Source organism: Periplaneta americana, chromosome 4, assembly GCF_040183065.1.
Source record: "Periplaneta americana isolate PAMFEO1 chromosome 4, P.americana_PAMFEO1_priV1, whole genome shotgun sequence".
NCBI classification, from domain to species: domain Eukaryota; kingdom Metazoa; phylum Arthropoda; class Insecta; order Blattodea; family Blattidae; genus Periplaneta; species Periplaneta americana.
Window position 1 is genome coordinate 8528789 of NC_091120.1, and position 24894 is coordinate 8553682.

The 24894-nt window shown below is 32.9% G+C and overlaps 1 protein-coding gene across 1 annotated transcript in view; it reads right to left on the bottom strand.

Annotated features, from left to right (window-relative positions):
* Positions 1–11556: 11556 nt before the first annotated feature.
* The window catches only part of rtet (major facilitator superfamily domain-containing protein rtet), a 51301-nt gene continuing 37963 nt past the window's right edge, over positions 11557–24894 (bottom strand). The window contains exons 8-10 of the mRNA XM_069822815.1: positions 21976–22066; positions 16188–16325; positions 11557–12423 (exon numbers count right to left, since the gene is read on the bottom strand). Coding sequence (XP_069678916.1) covers positions 12329–12423; positions 16188–16325; positions 21976–22066 — 324 coding nt within the window. The 3' untranslated portion in view covers positions 11557–12328. The remainder of the gene's footprint in view (positions 12424–16187; positions 16326–21975; positions 22067–24894) is intronic.

Consider the following 24894-nt stretch of genomic DNA (forward strand, 5'->3'; position numbering starts at 1 on the left):
ACTAACACTGGTTTATGAATACGAAAAATGTTAGTTCTCTGATCATTCACCGCAAGCCCGTGCTAAGAATGTCTATGAATACGGCCCATTAAGTCTTGGGGAGTCTCGTTCGGATTGTACGAATTCATGGGGATTTTCAGATCCCCAGATTCATGGAGCGTGATTTGACATAACATTAAAATAAACATTAAATTTCCATCCATTTTCTGCAAAGATTGTAAATAAAGAAATAATGAGAATTAATGATTTATGCATTCATATGTTTAAGTATTGCAGCATTGTTTTGGGTTTCCCTGAACAATGTGATAATATCATAGAATCATAGGAACAAGTTGGTTTGAATTACATTTTAATGCAGTTCAAACGAAAATGGTATAAAATGGAATTTTAGATAAAACAAATTAGGCAGGTGAAACAACACAATGGGATAGTACTTTATGAAATGTAATGTACGGTCAGTCATTAATTGTACCTATTTCTCATTATCACAATAAAAATAACAAATCTATTAAAAATATAATGACTATTACAAATTTAATAAACTGAACTAATAATACCTCCTAATAAAACCAATAAAATTGTAAAATTGGAGATCTGTAGTAAACAAAAACATTGATTCCTACATACTACGCGACCAAGGCGGGAACTGTTTTGTTTGGTGGTGCTGCAATTCGCTTCACAACAAAGGCCGTGTTGTAAAGTCCGCATCAGATGCAAAATGAAGCACATGCTGAACTGCACTCTTGTTTCATTATTATTATTAACACACTTTATATGTTATATGCTCGTATATATAGTTAATTTTATTGTTTAGTTTTATTTTATCATATGCTTACCACACATAGGAATCTATTCAGAAAACACACCACAACATCGGTGTTCGTAAAGGAGGGTACATGAATCGAAAGTAACGTAAACTAAAGTAGGTACCGTATTTTATACAATATTGCATTTGATATGCATTTCTTACCTTAGCATTTTAAAGTGGCCGGACTTCGGACATCATATATGAGGAAAGCATCCGGTATAAAACCATCACTACCACCAGCATGGGCTACTATAAGTCGTTGACCTGCACTGCTATTTGTATAAACTCCTGACACGTTTACGTCTTGCTAACATTTGTGGACAATATAATGGGTATGGAACCATATTTCGTCCAGGTAAATAACGGGCTACTATATCGGAGAGTTCTATTAGATATTTGCTTTTATCTTTAAATTTTTTGGATGCAAACCCCATGTATAGTATGAGTTTTCGTAAAGTTTCCTTGCACCCTTTAAAACCTATCTCTCTCTTACAAAATGTATGCAACTTTCCTAATGTTGGAAGCTCTTTGTAGAGACTATAATATTTATGAACTTCTCTTATCATACATTTGTCCATGTCGTGTAATTCAACCTTATTTGCAGGAGGTCGTCTAGTTTTGTTTGGTGTCGATATTTCTACACCCTTGTCCTAACATTCTTTACCTTCCTTTTTAATCGTACTAATTGTTTCCTTATTTAACTTCACAATAGCTGCAGCACGCTTTGTTGTCTTCGATAGAGGTAGGAATAAGCCAGTTGTCTTTTCTTCATCGGAAAACTTTATGGCATTATAAATAATGCTCCGCATTTGGCTACGAAACACATGTCTCCCTACTTGCGGCATTGCGACCAGATTGAACCGCTAGGCATTGGATGTGACGACACTCCAGCAGTGAACATACGCAGCGAGCACGGAGTTCCTCATTCTGCCACGACGGGTCCCGCCTTGGCCGCGTAGTATAATGTAGCCTACTATAATCTGTAATCTGTTCGGTCATGAATGAGATTTTTCACGTCACTGTATCATCATATTCAGTGTCTTAGATGTTGGCTATCACTGTAACGAATTTCTATCCTAGGCAGTTTTTCCATTGCTTTTCTAGAATGAGTAAGATGATGATTGATGGAGCAACGGTGGAATACCAATAGGGAAAATGCGACTTGACTTAGAAAACCTACCACCAAACACATACCGGTACTATAAATTCCACTTGCATCCACAAGAATATAAACGCAGATCTCCAGTACGGGAAGCCAATGCTTTTTCTGTTCAGCTAAGGGTACTTCCACGTATGATACTGCATTTCATGATTTGAGTAAATATATAAATACCGTATTTAATGAATTCGAGTCCAAAAGAAGCTAAAAATATAATTTAATCCTTCACTTCAACGATAATCAAGATTTTAATGACATTTAGTATATTCTAAAGATCTCAACTTCAATTCGAAAATATCACAGGAAAATACACTAAGTGTAAGATAAGATACCGATAATGCAGACCACGTCATGTTTATCGTGGTCATTTATTACAGATCAAAGACAAAAAATAAAAAAAATTGTGTTTCATAATTTAGGTAGAACTCTACAATGCTACAGAGTAGACAAACCGCTACTGTTGCTAAATATAAATCTATGATCTTAAAACCATAAGTGAATATTTATATCTAGGTGTCATTTAGTTTTCAGGTTGCATAGATCTCGCTTATATGAGAATGTCACACAGATAAATAAAAATAATAATAATTGGTCTTGGAACACGGCAAGATCATTAATAGTCACACAAAATACTGCTTTTAAGCAATGTAAATTTATGAAAGAATACATGCAAATCCTGAAATTCTCATCCAAATATAGTATGTAAAATTTAGGAGTAAAAATCACATATACATCTAACAGATACTTTTCTTCGTTGATCAAGATGTGAGGTAGTGACTTGTGTATCAAAGCTCACAAATTAAAAAAAAATAAATAAATAAAAAAGAGTTTCCCTCAATTAACTTTATATGACAGAGAATAACGGTTTTCATTACATGTGAGGAAAGGTAAAGCCTCCTTGTGGAGCTTGCGTCCAAAACCAAACAAGTCCATTATTTGAAGAAAATGAGTTTATGATGTTTTCATTATAATTTTACTGGATTCTATCGATATCTGCATTGATTCTGAGTTATATTTGAATAAATCCCATACAAAATTGCATTCGAAATATGGATTTCGGTCAAAACCGAACATGTCCAAAGGTAACTTGAAAAATAAAATGTTAACATACTTTCAGTCAATACCAAACAAATTCTATTATGTATATAATCCATTGTACTATTTTTTCAAACAAAATTAAACAGATCCCTTTTACAGATTGTCTTGGGAAAACATTTATATGATGTCAGTAACTCACCCCTACTCCTCTTGAGAATACCAGATGGATCTGTTGTGTAGAGGACATTAACCCGCCCCTTTCACTTCTTGGGATAACCAAAAGGATCTGCTGAACAATCTACACTTGTCTCTTAACTCTGTTTTATTTCTCCTTGGAAACTCACTGATCATTATCTCATGCCACCTCTGTTCTAGTACAATGGCTGTTGATTGCATTATTTTTGTAAGAAATCTGGGGACTGAATTTTTTTCCTCCTTTTCATACTTTGAATAGTATAAGAACCGAACAGTTGGAAGATTCTGACATTTGTCTCTATGTCGTGTTGGCTACTGTTGTGAGAACGCAAGAGAGTGAGAAAGCCAATTATTAAAGGGTTTTAATCTGTGATTTAAATGCAATAAATATTATTACGAGAAAAAACAATGGAACCATCAGTTGTGACTACTATTAACTGTGGAATCAGGAAGTGACGATCTGCCAGTCGGAATAGATATATAGAAAGAGATGAAAGGTATGTAAAGAACGAAAAAAAAAAAAGAGAACAAAATAATTGTTATTCCAAGTCCATCTCTGTCAATCAAGTTCTACAGATTTTTACAGTAGTTCGAGGGCATTTTGTGTAAAGCAGAATCTGATTTACAATATTAATGTGTTGTTGTTGTTTTCTAATGCCAGGTGTTTGACAATAAAGTCATTTGACCTCTTGCACTCCAATATTTTTCAAAGATATTATCATAGTCAGCCACCGAAGAACAGATTTTGAGGTGTTTCGAATCCATTTCTTGGTTTGAGTTGCACAATGGGCAGTTAGGAGACTGATATATTCCAATTCTATGCAGATGTTTGGCCAAACAGTCATGGCCTGTTGCCAATCTAAATGCATATTAATGTGTAGATGGCCCATCAAATGACCTCACAAAATATTACATTCATAGTATTAATGTGAGCTTCAATTTCACTTTCCTTCCTCCTCTTTCTACTTTTCTGTTCCTAGTGCTGACCTGCTATGGCACTAAAATCGTCTTCCAGTGGCTTAAGGAGGGAAAGCTGGTGATCAACAAGATCTCCCAGCTAGGTCCAATGGACCCGTCGACCAACAGCAGGTGTGGTTCTCCAGACATTCTGGGGGTTGTGTGTGAATGAAGTAGCCACCAAAACGTTAAAATATGGTGTTCACTTAAATCGGCTACAACTTGCCATTTTCACTCCAATATGAGGGGTCAAATGACTTTATTATCAAACGCCTGGCATTAGAAAACAACAATAACAACAACAATTTCAATTTTTTTTTTCACTTCCTGAAAAATTAGCTTTGATGGACTTGTCTGGTTTTGGAAGCAAGCTCCACATAGGGTATATCAATCTGTTGACCTTTTTTAACACCTGGCCACCTAAGGCTGTTCACTTCTTTGCTGTAACTTGCATAAATTTTGGCAACCTTATCTCCAAAATTTTCGAAACAGTGATAAGATAAGGTTTCAATTTCATTGATCACAACAGCATAAATGCAGAAACATAAATGTCCACATGAAGCAGCAAACCTGGAGAGAAATAACTCCCAAAAATTTTACCTGGACTCCTTTTTAATCAGGAATAGAATCTTTTAGTCGTGCCCTAATACACTAAACAGATATACACACGATAGAACTGTGATGTATGATCAACATGATGTCGGACCTCCACTGAAGACAACAGACTAACATCCATGACCTAAGCGGGATTCGAACCCACCATAGCCTTTCCACAGTGCCAAAGCTGTGTCCCTCTCGGCAATAGGGTCTTTCACATGCCATAAATATATGAAAAAGCAGGCATATTAAGAACGTTCAACACATTTTAAAAATATACTGACTTCAATCGGGTCTGAACCCGCAAACCCCAGATGCATTGCTTTGGTTGATTTCTATTTAATGTCAGGTAGTGCTACAAATCAAGTTAAAAATCCAGATTTGCACGAGATTATCAACAGTAATCTCACTAGAGGTTTTGATTTATCCAAAGAAAATCAAAACTCGAGTGGGATTTAATTGACTATTACACGATTAAAAGAAAGTATATAAAGATTAGAGGAAATAATACAATAAAATATTAACTGACTTAATAAAATTCTATTTCACTAATGTTAGCTTCATCAAAATGTTTGAACGGAGCCGCCATTTTCAATTGACTATCTATGCGGTAAACAAATGACAGTTGCAAAGCATGTTTTATAATACCGTAAAGAATTTGCAGTCTGAAATGTTGGCAAACAAAGAAAAAAAATGGTAGGGAGGTGATAAAAATAGACGAAAGTATATAAAGATTAGAAGAAATAAAGTACTCTAATACAATAAAATACGTATTAATTGATTTACTATAATTCTATTTCAATAATGTTAGGTTCACCAAAAGTTTGAGATGATCACAAAGCATGTTTTATAGTACCGTAAAGAATTTTAATTTTGAAATGTTGGCAAACAAAGAAACAAATGTTAGGAAAGTGATAAAATTGTAGCGATAAACAGCCAACAGCCATGATTGGTTCAAACACGTCCTTTCATACCGTTTTATTGGTCCGAAGTAGTATGACGTAGTAAAAGTGTAATAGTCAATATGATTTGGTTGGAAAAGGATCAAATTGTTATCGAAAACTGCCTTACATTCATCAATAATGTTATAAAAAAGCTAATATCTCCCACATGTTTAATTATATTACTGTTAAAAGCCATTTTTAACTTAAAATTACACTTACTTCAACAATGTCCACCAAAAACATTATTAAAAACTATGTCACTTCACAATAATACTCCTAATAAGAGAAAATGTATTAATATTGCTTTGCAATTGTACAGAGATTATTTGTCTTGGCACGAAACATAAAGCCACATATTAAGAAGTTTTTTTTTTTTTTTGCATTTCAATTTGTGAATATGTGACTTGTTAAACTTCATGATGAACAATTCAACAAGCCACTTATCCCAGGACAACTGCATTTACCAGTTTAAACACTTTCCCTCAGTACTAGTGCAAGAATTTTAATTAAAAATAAATTTTAAGTAAAGCTGTATTAAATGTACGTGAATATTGTAAATCTCTACTAAGTAAAAAGCAATGACAGTCTAAAAAGGAAAAGTAGGCCTACTTAGAATGACATGTAAGTCATTAAAAACTGTTCGTGTTGTAAGTTACTACTAACACATCAGCAACATCAGTCAAAAGCAGGTACTTAGTGAACATTTGACAATAGACCAAATTCTAGTAAGCTTGTGTTACAGTTAATTGAAAAACATATAATTGCATGAGCTGAAATACGCTTTACTGTTTGGAACATAAACTTCTGTAAAGTAATACCTCATTACAAAGAATGTACATAATTTTCAACTTTCACAAACATCACATTTCAAAGCAGCAATCTTAAGAAAACTTCTTGTTGCAAGTTTGTAAGCATTAGTACTGGTACAAGAGGGTGTACGACATATCTATACTACCAATACTATATACTTGCCCTCTTTATTTAGCTTGTGTCTCCAATTTACTTTTTGGAAACAGTTTCACTCTTGTTCACTCCAATGCAATTTTGCAGTAACAATGTAAATCTAAAGATTATTTCTCATAGTGCAAGACAATCACATTTATAGTGTCATTTTTGTGGTAAGAAAATAAATGGGTAAGTAAAAATGCCATATAGGCCTTTACATCTATATACACTGGTATATTTTGTTTTATTAAGTTTATTCATATATGCTTCAACATCTAGGTTATATCGCGTGTCTAGGACCTTTGGATATATCGGTAGGCCGTGGACCATTGTTGTGACTCTATTATATATGACTTGTATTCATTTTAACTGATTTCAATTTTTAAGGTTATGATAACGGTTATTAAGGTGGTGATGAATCATGACATGTAAATTTCCAACTCATTTTAACTGATTTCAATTTTTAAGGTTATGATAATGGTTATTAAGGTGGTGATGAATCATGACATGTAAATTTCCAACTCATTTTAACGGATTTCAATTTTTAAGGTTATGATAATGGTTATTAAGGTGGTGATGAATCATGACATGTAAATTTCCAACTCATTTTAACTGATTTCAATTTTTAAGGTTATGATAATGGTTATTAAGGTGGTGATGAATCATGACATGTAAATTTCCAACTCATTTTAACTGATTTCAATTTTTAAGGTTATGATAATGGTTATTAAGGTGGTGATGAATCATGACATGTAAATTTCCAACTCATTTTAACTGATTTCAATTTTTAAGGTTATGATAACAGTTATCAAGGTGGTGATGAATCATGACATGTAAATTTCCAACTCATTTTAACTGATTTCAATTTTTAAGGTTATGATAACGGTTATCAAGGTGGTGATGAATCATGACATGTAAATTTCCAACTCATTTTAACTGATTTCAATTTTTAAGGTTATGATAACGGTTATCAAGGTGGTGATGAATCATGACATGTAAATTTCCAACTCATTTTAACTGATTTCAATTTTTAAGGTTATGATAACGGTTATCAAGGTGGTGATGAATCATGACATGTAAATTTCCAACTCATTTTAACTGATTTCAATTTTTAAGGTTATGATAACGGTTATCAAGGTGGTGATGAATCATGACATGTAAATTTCCAACTCATTTTAACTGATTTCAATTTTTAAGGTTATGATAACAGTTATCAAGGTGGTGATGAATCATGACATGTAAATTTCCAACTCATTTTAATTGATTTCAATTTTTAAGGTTATGATAACGGTTATCAAGGTGGTGATGAATCATGACATGTAAATTTCCAACTCATTTTAACTGATTTCAATTTTTAAGATTATGATAACGGTTATCAAGGTGGTGATGAATCATTACATGTAAATTTCCAACTCATTTTAACTGATTTCAATTTTTAAGATTATGATAACGGTTATCAAGGTGGTGATGAATCATCATCATCATCATCATCATCCATAGCGCTACAGCCCGGATCGGGCCTCGGCTTCCTTAAGAATTCTTCTCCATCGGTCTCGATCTTTAGCCACCGTCCACCAGTTCTTCACTCCAAGCCTCTTAATGTCATCCATAACACAGTCTATCCATCGTAGCTTTGGCCTTCCAACTCTTCTTCCTCCAGCAATCCCATGTTCCATCACCTTCCTAGGTATTTCACATTCATCCATTCTCTTAACATGCCCTGCCCATCTCAGACGAGCAATCTTAATGGATATTATTATATCGGGAGACTCATAAAGCTGGTATAATTCGTTGTTATATCTTATGGTGATGAATCATGACATGTAAATTTCCAACTTATTTTAACTGATTTCAATTTTTAAGGTTATGATAACGGTTATCAAGGTGGTGATGAAACATGACATGTAAATTTCCAACTCATTTTAACTGATTTCAATTTTTAAGGTTATGAAAACGGTTATCAAGGTGGTGATGAATCATGACATGTAAATTTCCAACTCATTTTAACTGATTTCAATTTTTAAGGTTATGATAACAGTTATCAAGGTGGTGATGAATCATGACATGTAAATTTCCAACTCATTTTAACTGATTCCAATTTTTAAGGTTATGAAAACGGTTATCAAGGTGGTGATGAATCATGACATGTAAATTTCCAACTCATTTTAACTGATTTCAATTTCTAAGGTTATGATAATGGTTATGGCGGCCGGGTAGCTCAGTTGGTAGAGCAGCTGGCTACGGACTGAAAGGTCCGGGGTTCGATCCCAGGTGGTGGCAGGATTTTTTCTCGTTGCCAAACTTTCAGAACGGCCCCGAGGTTCACTCAGCCTCCTATAAAATTGAGTACCAGGTCTTTCCCGGGTGTAAAAGGCGGTCAGAGCGTGGTGCCGACCACACCACCTCATTCTAGTGCCGAGGTCATGGAAAGCATGGGGCTCTACCTCCATGCCCCCCAAGTGCCTTCATGGCATGTTACGGGGATACCTTTACCTTTTATGATAATGGTTATAAAGGTGGTGATGAATCATGACATGTAAATTTCCAACCCATCATTCTTCTTTGCAACTGAGGGAAATCATGAAATACCTCAAGTTAATTTAATTCAGTCTACACAACAATATATAGTGTATATCACCTACAATGTTAATATAATACACTAACTTATGCAAATGTTAGGTCTACTGTTACAGCATAAGATATACTACAACTTCTTATTTCCATGAAAGTATCATCTAACTTACGTCTATGATATGAAAATTTATGAAGAAAAAATTTTGAATTTCCTTCAATATTTGTATAAAAACACATATACACACTCGAGGCCGAGAAATGAAACCTTCCACTTATGTTTTCATTTAATACTGTTTAAATTTTTATAGCTATTTTTTTCTACTTCAAGAAATTTTCTCATCATTTGTAAGCTGCTCCGAAGAATAAAGAGAACTTTAAGCACAAAAACATAATCAAACCATTAATTTTGTTTTGAAAAATCAGAGTGCTAAAAATACAGAGCTGCAAATAAATTTTTTAATTGGTAGAAATTTATGAGTGCACAGCGAGATAAGTATTATGAAAAAATAAAAGAGCTAATGAACTTAGTTTCATTTCGAATACAGGTGATGTTTTAACTGAGCAATAAATTGATTCTTTCAAAGCAGCTGAAGTTATATTCGTAATAACAGATGTATGACTACAAGCCTCTTAAATACATCCTTCATAAAAAGAGTAGCGGTACATCTTGTTCTAACCAGAAGTCCGATTACTTCAAGATGGTAGCTTTGGAGGTAATAAGGAATGGTGGGATTGTAGATATTCTTTTTTTCCTTATCTACTTCTGCTGGCTAAACGCGCAATATTACTGTTTTACTGGTTTCGTAACACTACTTGCATAAATGTAGAGTGGAAAGCAGACGAAAAAAAAAATATCATAGATCGTGAAAAATACATATAGGCCCTATAAGTGTGAAGTTCTATGTTGAAAGTACACTAAAAGTAACACATAATCCTACAAATATTGTCAGAATAGGATTGTCATTACCGTTACTGTAATCCAAAGTAAAAATTATTTTGGATACAGAATTAAAAAAAAAAGAAGATATTTTTAAAAACTAGTAAAATTAATTATGCTATGTCAAGTATATTTTACATGAAAAGTGTAAATTCTTGTTACAAAGAGGGGAGTGGAGAAACACTTTTGTTACAAATAATTTTATAGTAATATTTATAAAAATAGCTTCTTTTACTTAAATGTATTCACAGCATACAGTTTACAACACAGTCTCTGATTTCGTTAATTATTTACAGTAGGTATTCCTTTAATGAAACACTATCGATATATCGTACTTTACACTGATCATTGCTATTAAAACAACAGTCACATTTACACTGTCTGCACGTCTGTTATCTATGAAGTGATTAAATGTTACGTGGTTTCACTAACAAACGTTTTAATAGTACGAAACATATTTTACGACTTTACTTCATTCAGATGACCCTGTGGTTTTTCTGAATATGAAATGCAAGAAACCAATTTTAAACTTAAGCTCGCAAATGATTTCAGTAAGAAAAGTCATAAAGAAAACAATAGTAATTATATTACATTGGTTGCTGCTGAATGAAAGAAGGAAAAAATAAAATATATTTTACACTCATGATAAAGATGTTTAGGTTAAATAGATTTAGATAAATAAACAGAATATTAAAATGTAGGTCCGGAGAGAAAAACTGTTTAAATTGTATGAAGTTTTAAAAATTAATAAATTGAGGAGTGAAGTGACAGAAATGTACCTAGAGGTAGCAGGGTACATACTTTTTGACAAGAAAATTTTTACTGGTATCATAGAACTAAAAATTAAATACTGACAGACTAATCAATATTATTCAGAAATACAGCAATAACTGTAACATATCGATCGTCTAGTTCAAAAGTGCAACAACTCAAAAAAACAAGTTTTGAGATATCTTCAGTTGAAAGTTTCAAATAAATCACTTAGAAAGGAACAGAGTTCTGGTTCATAACCACGACAGTTAGAAATGAGTCAGTATTCAGGACGAGTTTATCACAATCTTCCAGTTCATTATTAATACATTTCGAAATGTACTAATAGTGAATTAGTAAAGTGACTGACGTACTTCTGAAAGGAATTCAACTACCACATTATTGTGCTGAGCTGATGGTGAAATCGTGATTGGTTATTTTGCATTTACAGTGTAACTGTCATGGAACATTGATAAATTACATATTTATGTAAAACTTTAAAAGCAAGTCTGTATAAATAAAGCATTAACAAATGTTAAAAAAAAAAAAATAGTAAAGTCCATAGTTATAATTATTTCTAAACCAGTTTATTTAGTTTTGTTTTTCTTTTCGGTTGTAAAATAAATATGACTTATCTCAATACTGAATCTGAAAGAGCTCCGAAAGAGGCTTTCAGTAGTATAAATAACTCAAAAAAGGCAATTTTTCAGTTGTCGGACTTTTGAACTGGACGATTGATATATGCAAGACTCTGACTACCGAAAATAGCTAAAATATTAAGCATAAGAACAAAAGAAAAATCATAAAACCTTAAAAATAGTTAGAAAAACAATTCGTCTAGAGGTGAAAGAGACCAATTCGATCTAATCCTGGAACTGGTAATGATTATCGAGGAAAGGTACAGAATATGTCGTGATATTGAAGAAAAAAAAGTACCGTATTTCAATTTCAGAATCCGGAATTCCATGGTACTTTGTAATGAGGTACTACTTTTACAAAAATTGTTCAACTTCTTTTCAGACAGCTTAGGCCTACCTATTTATTAACTAAGTTTACACAAAAAAACAGATGTCAGTTAGTACCCAGTAAAGGAAGCACAATATGACCGTAGAAAGACATTAAAGTTACCTGTTGTAATTTTCTAGAGTCATTACTGATATTCAAATGTTCTACTAGCCTCTACATTTACTACTGTTGTCCATTACACACATAAGTTACAAATTTTCTTAGCACTTAAAACACTGTACTACTATATTGCTTTGCAAGCGGTGGGAAAATATCTGCTTACATTTTCTGTGCTGTGGAATATTAAACTCTCTTATATTCGTAATTCTTCTCCTTACCTGATCATATCACTTTAAAAAATTGATCCATTCGTGAATACTGGTACAGGAATTGATATATGTTGGTAATACTCAGTGGAGTTACGCTATATTGCTCCTTCTAAGCATTATCCACGGCCAGAACAGAGCTACTCCTCCCAATAGGTACGTCACTGTCGAACCAATGCTCCAGTATGCTGCGAACACAGTTAAAAATAATTATTAAGTTAGTAAAAAACAATATATCAAATTAAACTGAATACATTACACATTAAATTAATTGGCCTATCTCAAAATTCCAGTAATGCAATATTACGGAACTGACAACACAAATTTCGAAAACAACTGAAGATCTCTTTTACTCACGAAAACAAATTAATACCGTACCGTCAACCGGGGTTACTTTACACACTTTTTTTGCTTATTCGTTAAAATAATTGAAGATTATCAGGTTACATACACAAATTAATTTTTATATGAATGTTCCTGGTTAATTTGAGTAAATTTGAAAATCTAGTGGTTGTACACATGCATTATGACACACTTGTAAATAAATAATCACGTGTGTAAAGATGCCCCGTTTACGGGGTTACTTTACACATATATTTACTTTGCCTTATAATCGAGTATTCTGTTCAATATGGTCCAATATTGCACATTGCAAGTACTGGGATTGGAAAGGTAACACATTTCTGAACAATATGATGAGTTTCGCAATTTATCAGCCCACTACAGTTAGCACAGTGAGAACAAAATATACTTGTATTGGTAAATTCCTGAAAATGAAATATTTTATATAAAAGTAAAGAAATGTAATAACAGTACAATAAATGGTTATATGCTGTTCATGAATGTGCTGCTACATTGTAATTTTCCTGGGGAGGTGCTGTAGGAAGCCTTTTCAGAACCTGGTGACGGTCCAACGGTTGAGGGATAGCGTCATGCTAACCACATGACTATACTGCTACCTACTAGTTGCAGTAACCGATTCAACTGGCATTGATCCTTCAGAGCTGACGTGCCACGGATTATTTAAAATAATAATAATGATAATAGTAATGATAATAATAATCTACAAGTAACGACCTTGTATGTTTGAAAGTAATTTATTTTCCCCTATCATTGACGGGAATCGATCCTACTACCAATAATAGTGACATTATACATCATATTAAAAAGAGTTTTTATTTTTAATTAGTGTCCATAAACACTTCACCCGTTCAGAGGTACATTAGGTTATCATTCTTGTTTTCCCTCTCGCAGGGTAGCGCATGTAACGAAAAACTGGTCAGGCAGTCATTTCCCGCGTCCGAAAGCTTCATAATTTCATACAATACTAGTCACAATTGAATGTATGAACTGAACTGTTCAGTACAACACAAAGTTTTTACACATAGAAAAAAAGAGTAAAAATACTTGCCTCGTGAAATTCACCAGCAACAATGGTGTATAACAGCTTTAATAATGGCACACACTTCAGTCTACTACACACATGTGCTGTTGTCACATAGAATCAGGTCCACGGAGTTGTTACACATTGTCTGTATTGTACTGCCATCTAAACATTTTTTCTAGAAATGTGTAAAGTTACCCTCCTTGTGTAAAGTATACCCGGTTGACGGTACTTCATTTAATGTGACAATTATTGCAATCACCGATAAACCAGATAAACTATTAAGTTGTTTAGATTATATAATTAACAACTTCCTTGTATTAATGTTTAAAATGTGCTGTTATTTTACCTGATTGACTACTTCTGAATTCAGAAGATCATGGAAATAACATCGAACTATCAATCAGTAAAATAACACCACAATTTAAACAATAACATAATGAAGTTGTTATTTATTTAATCAAAATAACTTAATAGTTCATCAATGATTATAGTAGTGTTAAAAGAGTGTATTAAAAATGTAGAATTATTGTAAGTGAGAGAATAGTGGGGAGACAATAAATGCATTAACTTAAGTGACATTATCTTAGAAAAAAATTATATTTTTCCACCTATACAAACGATAAAAATAATATCACAACCCAATTTCCCCAATTTCAACAGTGATAACAGCAGTGCTTTTTTCTGGAGAAAAAAGTGGTGCATTTCTCTGTAGAATATATAATAGCAGATGAGGAGATGGTTCTTGTCCAGTGCATGGGAATTTTGTTCTTTTAACCTCCTTTTCGTTTAACTTAGACTTTCAAAGTCTAAGTGAAGTTCACAGAAAAATTATGTGAAGAACATAATTGTTAACACATTCTCGATTCCATGATGAAAAATACAGTACCAGTACAATAAAAAAATGCTGAAATGCCGTTCCACCGCATTCCGCCAGAAAAAAAAGGCACTGGGTAACAGTAATATCGCCAATGTGATATTTACTTTGAGTTGATTATATTGTCAAAATTTAGGATACCTTTATCACTTTCCAGTTATTAAGGTAATTCCTAAATAAAAGGAAAATTTTATATGACTACTTCAAACTAAATTAGCATAAACACAGTCTTTAAATATCTCTTCACAAAGTAGTGTGCATGAAAGTACAATATATAATAAACTGTTATAAAACAAAGAAATTATATTACCATTACCAGTACACGTAGTTCAGAAAACATTAAAAAACTGAACAATGCTAAGTATAATTAACAAATTATTGTTATTTCATATGAAAATGTAAATTCAAGTACCTACACAACGAACTTAACTTTATTACTAACAGAAGAATGTAAGGAGATGCATTATGTTCACAAGTAAATACAGCCTATGCTAAAAAACGAAATTCAGTGCTATCGAGGATGATGAGTAGGGGTAAGGTTTTAATTACGGTATCTAAATGTCAACCAAAAATGCAAAATAAAAAAAATAGTGACCTAAAAATACCAGTACCTATAAAATAAGTTAAAAATTAAATAACTAACCTAAAAGTAAAATAAAAACATATTAATAAATTGTTACTTGTGGGTAATAAATTAATGTTAGGAGGAAATTTCATACATGAGTCCAATTTTCCTGTAAAAGAATAATTCAAAATCTCACATTTTCAGAAAAAGAGAAATGTTTGAAAATCTATTAATTATGAATTATACGAGTAATTATGATGATACGTTGAATTAAGAATCTTCATAAATTCATTTTCATTTTTACATAACTGACATTTCCCGTGAAATTTTACCCAGACACATATTTGAAAATTAAATTGAAAATTCTATTACAGGTTAACTCTCTGTTCTATAAAATCATCAAAATTAGTTACATAAATTTCGAATGTGACTAAAACAATATGCCGAATATATTGAATTATCTGTTGTTAGTCAACAAACATTTATTATCTGAAAGCTACTTTTCACTTCTAATTATACAACAACAATGATATTTAAAGCAAACAACGTGACATGAATTTAATAATAATAATAATAATAATAATAATAATAATAATAATAATAATAATAATAATAATAATAATAATAATGATTTATTTAACCTGGCAGAGTTAAGGCCATACGGCCTTCTCTAACACTCAACCAGGAGTAAAGACTGCGTTACAAAAACACTACAAATTTACAAATTACACTACAATTTTACACACAAAACTGAATAAGATAATAATAATAATAAAAAATAAACAACAAATAAGAAGAAATCAGACATAATATATAACATACAGAAAGAAAGAGAAAAGCATAATAATATGTGAACAGCAGGTCAAAATAAATGAGGCATACAAAAAAAAAGACAATTATTCATAATAATAATAATAATAATAATAATAATAATAATAATAATAATAATAATAATAATAATTTAATTTGTAGTGATCGACAGTCACTGACAAATGAGAGAAAATTGCCAAAAAAAAATTGTTTTATAAACCAAAGATGGTGAATGGCATAAACAAAACTGTCCGAACATAACCTACCATGAAAATCAGAGAGCGTAAAAGACACATATGTAGTAATTATAACGTACCTATACTTGCTACAATAGGTCCAACAGCGCGAGCTAGTGCACCAAGAGATCTAAAAATTCCCATCACAGTTCCCTTCTGATCATGTGATCCCAACTTGGACACCAGGGTCATCATACATGGCACGACCATTGCAGTAGCTGAAACAAGATACAAATAACTAAAGCTGAGTTCTATAAGATAAGGACGTGTTTATATTTTAAATGTAAAATGGTCCTGTTCTTAACAATCAGATCAAGTTTGGCATCAGAAAAGAAGAAAGAGAGCATTTACAGCAAGAACTTCATGACTGTGCGAAGTGTTATTGCGAAGTTTGAAATAGTAATATGCGTTACAAGAGCGGTATGTTGAAGTTTTCATGTTCGAGGAAAAGTCTGAAGAAGTGAAACATAGTTGAGCTTTTTTAATTTCCGAGAATTAAAAGAAAACATACCGCTCGTGTATCGTACATTATTTTGTGCGAAGATCGTTTATTACATACCTGAAAGAGGAATTTCTAATTAGTTGCAATGAAATCTCCATCTTGGTTTCTGTTCAATGACGGCAAATTTGCAAAACAAAAATATCTATCTTCAACATTGTTGCTTTAAAATGTTTTCTGTGTTTACTATACTCCAGTAGGCCGTGATATATGTCTGTCTTTTTTTTCCCCCAGACTGTGATGAGTCTGGAATCTTGCTGATTTTTTCACGGCTTCCTTAATGTTACTTGCATCATGAATGCAGTAACTTTAGTGGAGTTGTAGAGTTTACTTAATTTTTGCAAATATTTAAAAACAATAATTAACAGTGAAATTTAGGTGAAATTGCAGTGTTAAGTTTCCAATTTATAATTATTACTATATTGAACGTCTCTAAAAATAATATGTTAAAAGCCTAAAGCAGTAAAATCAATATGTCACTTAAGCGGTAAGAAGAGGGAAATTGTTATGTGTGTTAGGTTGGGAATACTGAATGTGGAATTTTAGACTTTCCGCGGTTTGCTTTTGTGCGGAAACCAAGCAAATACGCACGATCTCGCACAAAAGTAATACAGTACATACTGTTGCTTACTCATTCGAAGTAGAAATCGTAAAATCTGACTTCTAAGTCATGGATCATAAAACTTGCCGTATTAGAACCAAAACAACTACTAAAAATAAATTACAAACAGCAGTTGCAGTAACCACCAGCTGTAAAATGAAGGTGTCTTTATCTAATGAAGGTGATATTTGATTATTGTGATTTTCTACTGACTGACCTCAATGTCAACCAGTTGCAAAGATTACAACGTGTTCACAATTCTTGTGTTCGCTTCGTCTGCGATGTTCATCACGCTGACCACATTACCCCTTCCTTCCAAGCTCTAAACTGGCTACGGCTTAACGAACGTAGAAATTTTCATTCTCTTGATCTCCTTTTCCAAGTCCTTCACACCTCTACACCTACCTTGCCTCCCGTTTCAGTTACCTGTCATCATATCATAATCTCTTCACACGCACGCAAAATAGCCGCCTACTAACCATACCAACACATAAGACATCATCGTATTCATCATCATACACAATCTCGCTCTCGCGCTTGTGGAATACTCTACCCAGCGACATCAGAGACTGTCGGAATTTAGCAGTGTTCAAAAACAAACTTATTAAGCATTTTCTTACTGCGTAGAGTAGGTTTAATTTTTAGCTAATTAATAAAAAAATGTCTCTCTTCTTAATTTCTACAATAAACTGTCTAGCCTCTATTAATCAGGTAATATTTTAGTACTTTGATTTTTATTGTATTTGTAAATTTAATATTAATTGTAATTGTTTTCTTAATATTGTAGTTGTAATCCTCTGGTAGAGTGGAAGAGACTCTACGAAAATAAATGAATAAATGAATAAATAAATAAATAAATAAATAAAATATTCGGATGTAAAGACTGAAGAGATAAGTTACTAAAGACATGGATTCGATCTCAGACCTATTCAGATATCTTTGACTGACTACCATCTTGATGCTAATCACAACCCCCATTCCACTGTGTAAGTTACAGAAACACGACAGTTAACTCCAATTAAGATTTTACAGTTCGCATGAGAGATATTTTTTGCCTTTTTATAACAAATCGAATTAATTTCAATACAACTGACTATTACTTCTCCATTCACAAAATTTAAGACGTGTCCACGTCCATGTTATAGGAAGACTAAACCTTGCATGCAACAAGAATTGTAACAATACTGATTCTCACATTCTTGTTAATGTATAGACGGCATGCATCAAGAATTTTAACAATACTGATTCTCACATTCTTGTTAATGTATAGACGGCATGCATCAAGAATTTTAACAATACTGATTCTCACATTCTTGTTAATGTATAGACGGCATGCAACAAGAATATTAACAATACTGATTCTCACATTCTTGTTAATGTATAGACGGCATGCAACAAGAATTTTAACAATACTGATTCTCACATTCTTGTTAATGTATAGACGGCATGCAACAAGAATTGTAACAATACTGATTCTCACATTCTTGTTAATGTATAGACGGCATGCATCAAGAATTTTAACAATACTGATTCTCACATTCTTGTTAATGTATAGACGGCATGCATCAAGAATTTTAACAATACTGATTCTCACATTCTTGTTAATGTATAGACGGCATGCAACAAGAATATTAACAATACTGATTCTCACATTCTTGTTAATGTATAGACGGCATGCAACAAGAATTTTAACAATACTGATTCTCACATTCTTGTTAATGTATAGACGGCATGCAACAAGAATTTTAACAATACTGATTCTCACATTCTTGCTAATGTATAGACGGCATGCAACAAGAATTTTAACAATACTGATTCTCACATTCTTGTTAATGTATAGACAGCATGCAACAAGAATTTTAACAATACTGATTCTCACATTCTTGTTAATGTATAGACGGCATGCAACAAGAATTTTAACAATATTGATTCTCACATTCTTGTTAATGTATAGACGGCATGCAACAAGAATTTTAACAATACTGATTCTCACATTCTTGCTAATGTATAGACGGCATGCAACAAGAATTTTAACAATACTGATTCTCACATTCTTGTTAATGTATAGACAGCATGCAACAAGAATTTTAACAATACTGATTCTCACATTCTTGTTAATGTATAGACGGCATGCAACAAGAATTTTAACAATACTGATTCTCACATTCTTGTTAATGTATAGACGTCATGCAACAAGAATATTAACAATACTGATTCTCACATTCTTGTTAATGTATAGACGGCATGCAACAAGAATTTTAACAATACTGATTCTCACATTCTTGTTAATGTATAGACGGCATGCATCAAGAATTTTAACAATACTGATTCTCACATTCTTGTTAATGTATAGACGGCATGCATCAAGAATTTTAACAATACTGATTCTCACATTCTTGTTAATGTATAGACAGCATGCATCAAGAATTTTAACAATACTGATTCTCACATTCTTGTTAATGTATAGACGGCATGCATCAAGAATTTTAACAATACTGATTCTCACATTCTTGTTAATGTATAGACGGCATGCATCAAGAATTTTAACAATACTGATTCTCACATTCTTGTTAATGTATAGACGGCATGCATCAAGAATTTTAACAATACTGATTCTCACATTCTTGTTAATGTATAGACGGCATGCATCAAGAATTTTAACAATACTGATTCTCACATTCTTGTTAATGTATAGACGGCATGCATCAAGAATTTTAACAATACTGATTCTCACATTCTTGTTAATGTACAGACGGCATGCATCAAGAATTTTAACAATACTGATTCTCACATTCTTGTTAATGTATAGACGGCATGCATCAAGAATTTTAACAATACTGATTCTCACATTCTTGTTAATGTATAGACGGCATGCAACAAGAATTTTAACAATACTGATTCTCACATTCTTGTTAATGTATAGACGGCATGCATCAAGAATTTTAACAATACTGATTCTCACATTCTTGTTAATGTATAGACGGCATGCATCAAGAATTTTAACAATACTGATTCTCACATTCTTGTTAATGTATAGATGGCATGCAACAAGAATTTTAACAATACTGATTCTCACATTCTTGTTAATGTATAGACAGCATACATCAAGAATTTTAACAATACTGATTCTCACATTCTTGTTAATGTATAGACGGCATACATCAAGAATTTTAACAATACTGATTCTCACATTCTTGTTAATGTATAGACGGCATGCATCAAGAATTTTAACAATACTCATTCTCACATTCTTGTTAATGTATAGACGGCATGCATCAAGAATTTTAACAATACTGATTCTCACATTCTTGTTAATGTATAGAAGGCAACTTTAAAAACGAAGATTAGATTATGTCATTGGTACGAGTACATTTAGTGGGCGTAATGTGTCAGCAGCTGAGGCTATCTGCACTTTTAAAATGAAGTCATTAAAAAATAAAAGTAACACCAAAATAAAGACTGATGTACGGTATTTTAAAAGTGTTGTCCTTGTACAAATTTAGTCATAACTACTACAAAAACGACAAATGTTTAAAATAAATCATGGATCATAAAACTTACCATAATAGAACCAAAACAACTACTAAAAATAAATTACAAACAGTAGTTCCAGTAACTACCAGCTGTAAAATGCAGGTGTCTTTATCTAATGAAGGTGATAAAATATTCGGATGTAAAGACTCGCAATAATAAACAAGAAATAAGATAAATATTTTAAATATGCGTCCAATGTTTGCAGAACTATTTGTCATTATTGATTACAGATACATTCCACCATTAAAACTGTATATGTTTTATAATGATGATGATAAATACGACAACTTTGACCTTTCAATTTCATACGAGATGTATAAGAAACTAAGGATTTTTCAGGTAGGCATAAATGCTCCTGAGTCCCCATTGAGGGTAGCCCTTACGGACTCAGTATATCCTCAAAAAAAATTATTATACATATGTAAACATAGATATTAAATTTTAAAGAAGGGAAACAAAGAAAAGAGCGTGAAAAATTACAATTGCTATTAATATGGCAACATGTGATTAATTAGGATTTGGCAGGATTTTTTTAACACAATTATCACAATGTCATCCCTCAGAGATGTTGGCAGAGCAAACTGCCGTCGAAATTCTTCGAAAAAAGCTGGTGTAGTCCCTCGAGCACCTATGAGCAAGCCGAATACCTCAACGCGAATTAAGGCATATTTCAGCTTGGAATAGTTGACTGTAGGCTCATAGATCGACTTCTTCTCAAGGTGGACCTCGGCTGACTGATGACATTCTACTTCAAAACGTATCGTGGGGTCCACAATGATGCCCTGTTTAGTGTCAGCATTGTACGCTAAGTTGACCCATTTTCAGCTAGACAGGAGATTTCTTCTTCTACTATCCAGCCCTTATTTCTTAATGATATAAGATGTATGTGCAGAGACCCGAAATATAGTATAATATATCTGCATTTCTGAACTAACTGTAACCTGCAGAATTTTACTGAACTTTAAACATAAAACAACAAATGTCTCAGGACTCAGGAGGTTAAATTCTCGTAACTAAATTGAAACGAGAATAAAGAAAGAACTAATGGTCAGAAGAAAAAGTTTCATATTCAAGAAAATTAACACATTAGCAATCAGAGCAGATTGCAGTGAAATGGGTTAAGTTATATTAACACCAAACAAGTTTTCGAATGCAAAAGCTAGATTAAAATTATGTTGTTGACAAAATATTGAACTAAACGCACAGTAATATTATGCTCTAGTTTTATACTTACATATTGCAAACAGTAATAATCCAGTATACAGCAGAATGGGTGAAGAAGCAAGACCCACACATATGAAAGCCGGAACTATTAACAGAAGACCCTGAGAAGCAGAAAAACAATATGTAAAATTAAGCTTATTGAAATAGTCTTCACTAAAGTTATAGAAGAAATAATGCAAGATATACAGGTTTAAATAATATATGCCAAATTAATACATGTAGTATAGCTAAGGCCACTTTTTACTTTTACTGTTTACTATAACAAGATACCTGGGGATATTAAACATTTAAATTATGAAGGTTTCAAATCCAGGGTAAAAACTATTCTGCTCCAGTCCATGCCGTTCAAAATCACTGATTTCTTGCATTAAAGCTATAAAGCAAAATACCTACCTTCATTACTGTTGCACATAATTTTTTCTCCAAACAATACTGATAATAATGTAGGACAATCTTGTTCTTACCTAATCTCTGTTAATTAATTTATTTAATGTCTTGCAAACGGAAAATGTATTATATATCTTGTTATTTATTGTGTCTTTTGGCAGTTTTACTATTCTTTGGAAAACTTAAGAGTGTTAAAATTAAATTCATACTAGAAATCAACTAAATTCATACTAGAAATCTTATTTTGTGTGTGTGTGTGTATTTTTTGAGTTTGTATTTTGTGTTTGTATCTAATCTGTAATAGATTATACAGGGAATGAATAAATACAATACAATACAATACAATACAATACAATACAATACTTTTTAAACAAATAAATCTAATAAAATTAGAGCCTGAATTTCCATGCAAATGCATATTTATATAAAAGCTAGTTGCACTTCTCAAACTTTGCAAATATTCGTTTTATAATTTATCAATTCCAGATAACCGTACTTTATCGATGGATGTTTGCATGTTTTTGGCCTTTTTTTTTAGTAAATTTATGCATAATGCTTATTTTGAATATTTTAGATTTAATATTTAAATAATATTTAGACTTTTATATTGCATATTATGTCCTTTTTTCTGGTTTTAGAACATATGTTATGTTAACATGCATAATAATGGTTATTAGAGGAGAAAAATTCGCTCCGGCATCAGGGATCGAACCTGTGTCCTTGGTTTATGTACCAAGCACTCTAACCACTGAGCTACGCGGAAGGTCAATCTACAGCACTGGACCGAATTCCCCTCCTCCAGTGTTTTTTCCGTTTGTGGCCTTAGTCCATCTTCGACATATATGGTGACATAATATATTAAGTCAACTGTCATTACACAAGGAGCGCACTCAATTGAGTGACTTGGTGGCCGGGATTCCACAATATATGCATTCTTGAGCGAAGAATCTACGTAAAGATTTTGGTCTGGACAGTTTTCTTTTTGTACAATGTGTTCAGATGTCCAGCTGAAATACAATCTGGGTGCATAATAGTCCTGTTTTAACTTATTAATCCCAATCTTCTAAATATTTTTTTCTCAATTAGGTCTCAAACAACTGTACAAGTGTGAAACATATAAAATAAATTTTACTGTATTTATCGAAAGATCAATGCTAAACTTAATGCAGAAATAGCACGTAAAAAATTATGTAAATCATTAAATGAAAAAAAACTGAAAAAAAACTAGGATAGTTTTTATATACACCGTGTTCCGCTTATAAGTATAATAAAAGAAATAGTTATAATTTCATAACAATGCATGCAAATGGGTTAAGATTGGTACCATTGTAAAGAGGAAATTGGGAAGTTTTAATCCATTGTTGTTACTTATTTTTAGAAGACTCACGCATGCGCAGATCATTAAATAAGAGAATTCGTATCGTATCTTTAGTCAGTCAGCATGTGGACGCCACAGCAGAAAGCCTTTTGTGTGCTGTCATTAGCAGAACATAGATCCATAATTCGTGTACAGCGCTTGTTTCGCCGTCAGTACAATCTTAGACCGAGGGAAGCTGTACCGACGTACGTCTCAATAATGAAATGGGATAGGCAGCTCAGAGAAACAGGAAGTTTGTTGTCTAATGCAGGTCAACATTCCAAGCGTAAAGTGTCTGACGAAAATGTCGAACGCATTCGCGAGGCATTTCAGAGAAGCCCGCGGAAATCCATTCGACAGGCTAGTGCATACAGTGCTCCATAAAAGATTGCGTTTGCGAGCGTACAAGCTGCAACTTCATCAGATGATTACGCCGAATGATAAACTGGAACGAAAACGCTTTGCAGAAACAATGTTGGATAAAGTGGACGATGACGACACATTTCTAACTCGAGTCTGTTTCTCAGATGAGGCAACCTTCCACGTCAGTGGAAAAGTAAACCGACACAATTGTCGCATCTGGGGGTCGGAGAATCCAAGTGTCGTAATTGAACACCAACGGGATTCCCCTAAATGGAATGTTTGGTGTGGGATCATGCGTGACAGAATCATTGGTCCCTATTTCTTTGCTGAAAAGACAGTCACTGCAAACACGTACCTGGATATGTTGCAACTGTATGCTGTGCCACAACTCCCAGATGGAGCAATTTTCCAGCAAGATGGGGCTCCACCACACTTTGCCAACATGGTTCGCACATTCTTAGACGAACAATTCCCTGCAAGATGGATCGGAAGAGGATCACCGTACATCACATGGCCTGCCAGATCACCAGATCTAACACCACCTGATTTTTTCCTGTGGGGGTTTGTTAAGGACCAGGTCTACAGGACGCCAGTACGTGATTTGGCAGACTTACAAGAAAGAATTTATGCTGCTGTCAACAATGTTACACCACAGATGCTTCATAACACTTGGGTCGAGGTTGAATACCGGTTGGATATTTCCCGTGCCACCAATGGAAGCCATGTTGAGGTTTATGGAACATAAGGTAACAAAAATTCCCAGTTTTCATTCTTTGTAGCAGTTGGTTTCAACTATATACTTGTATTAATTCAGAAGTTATA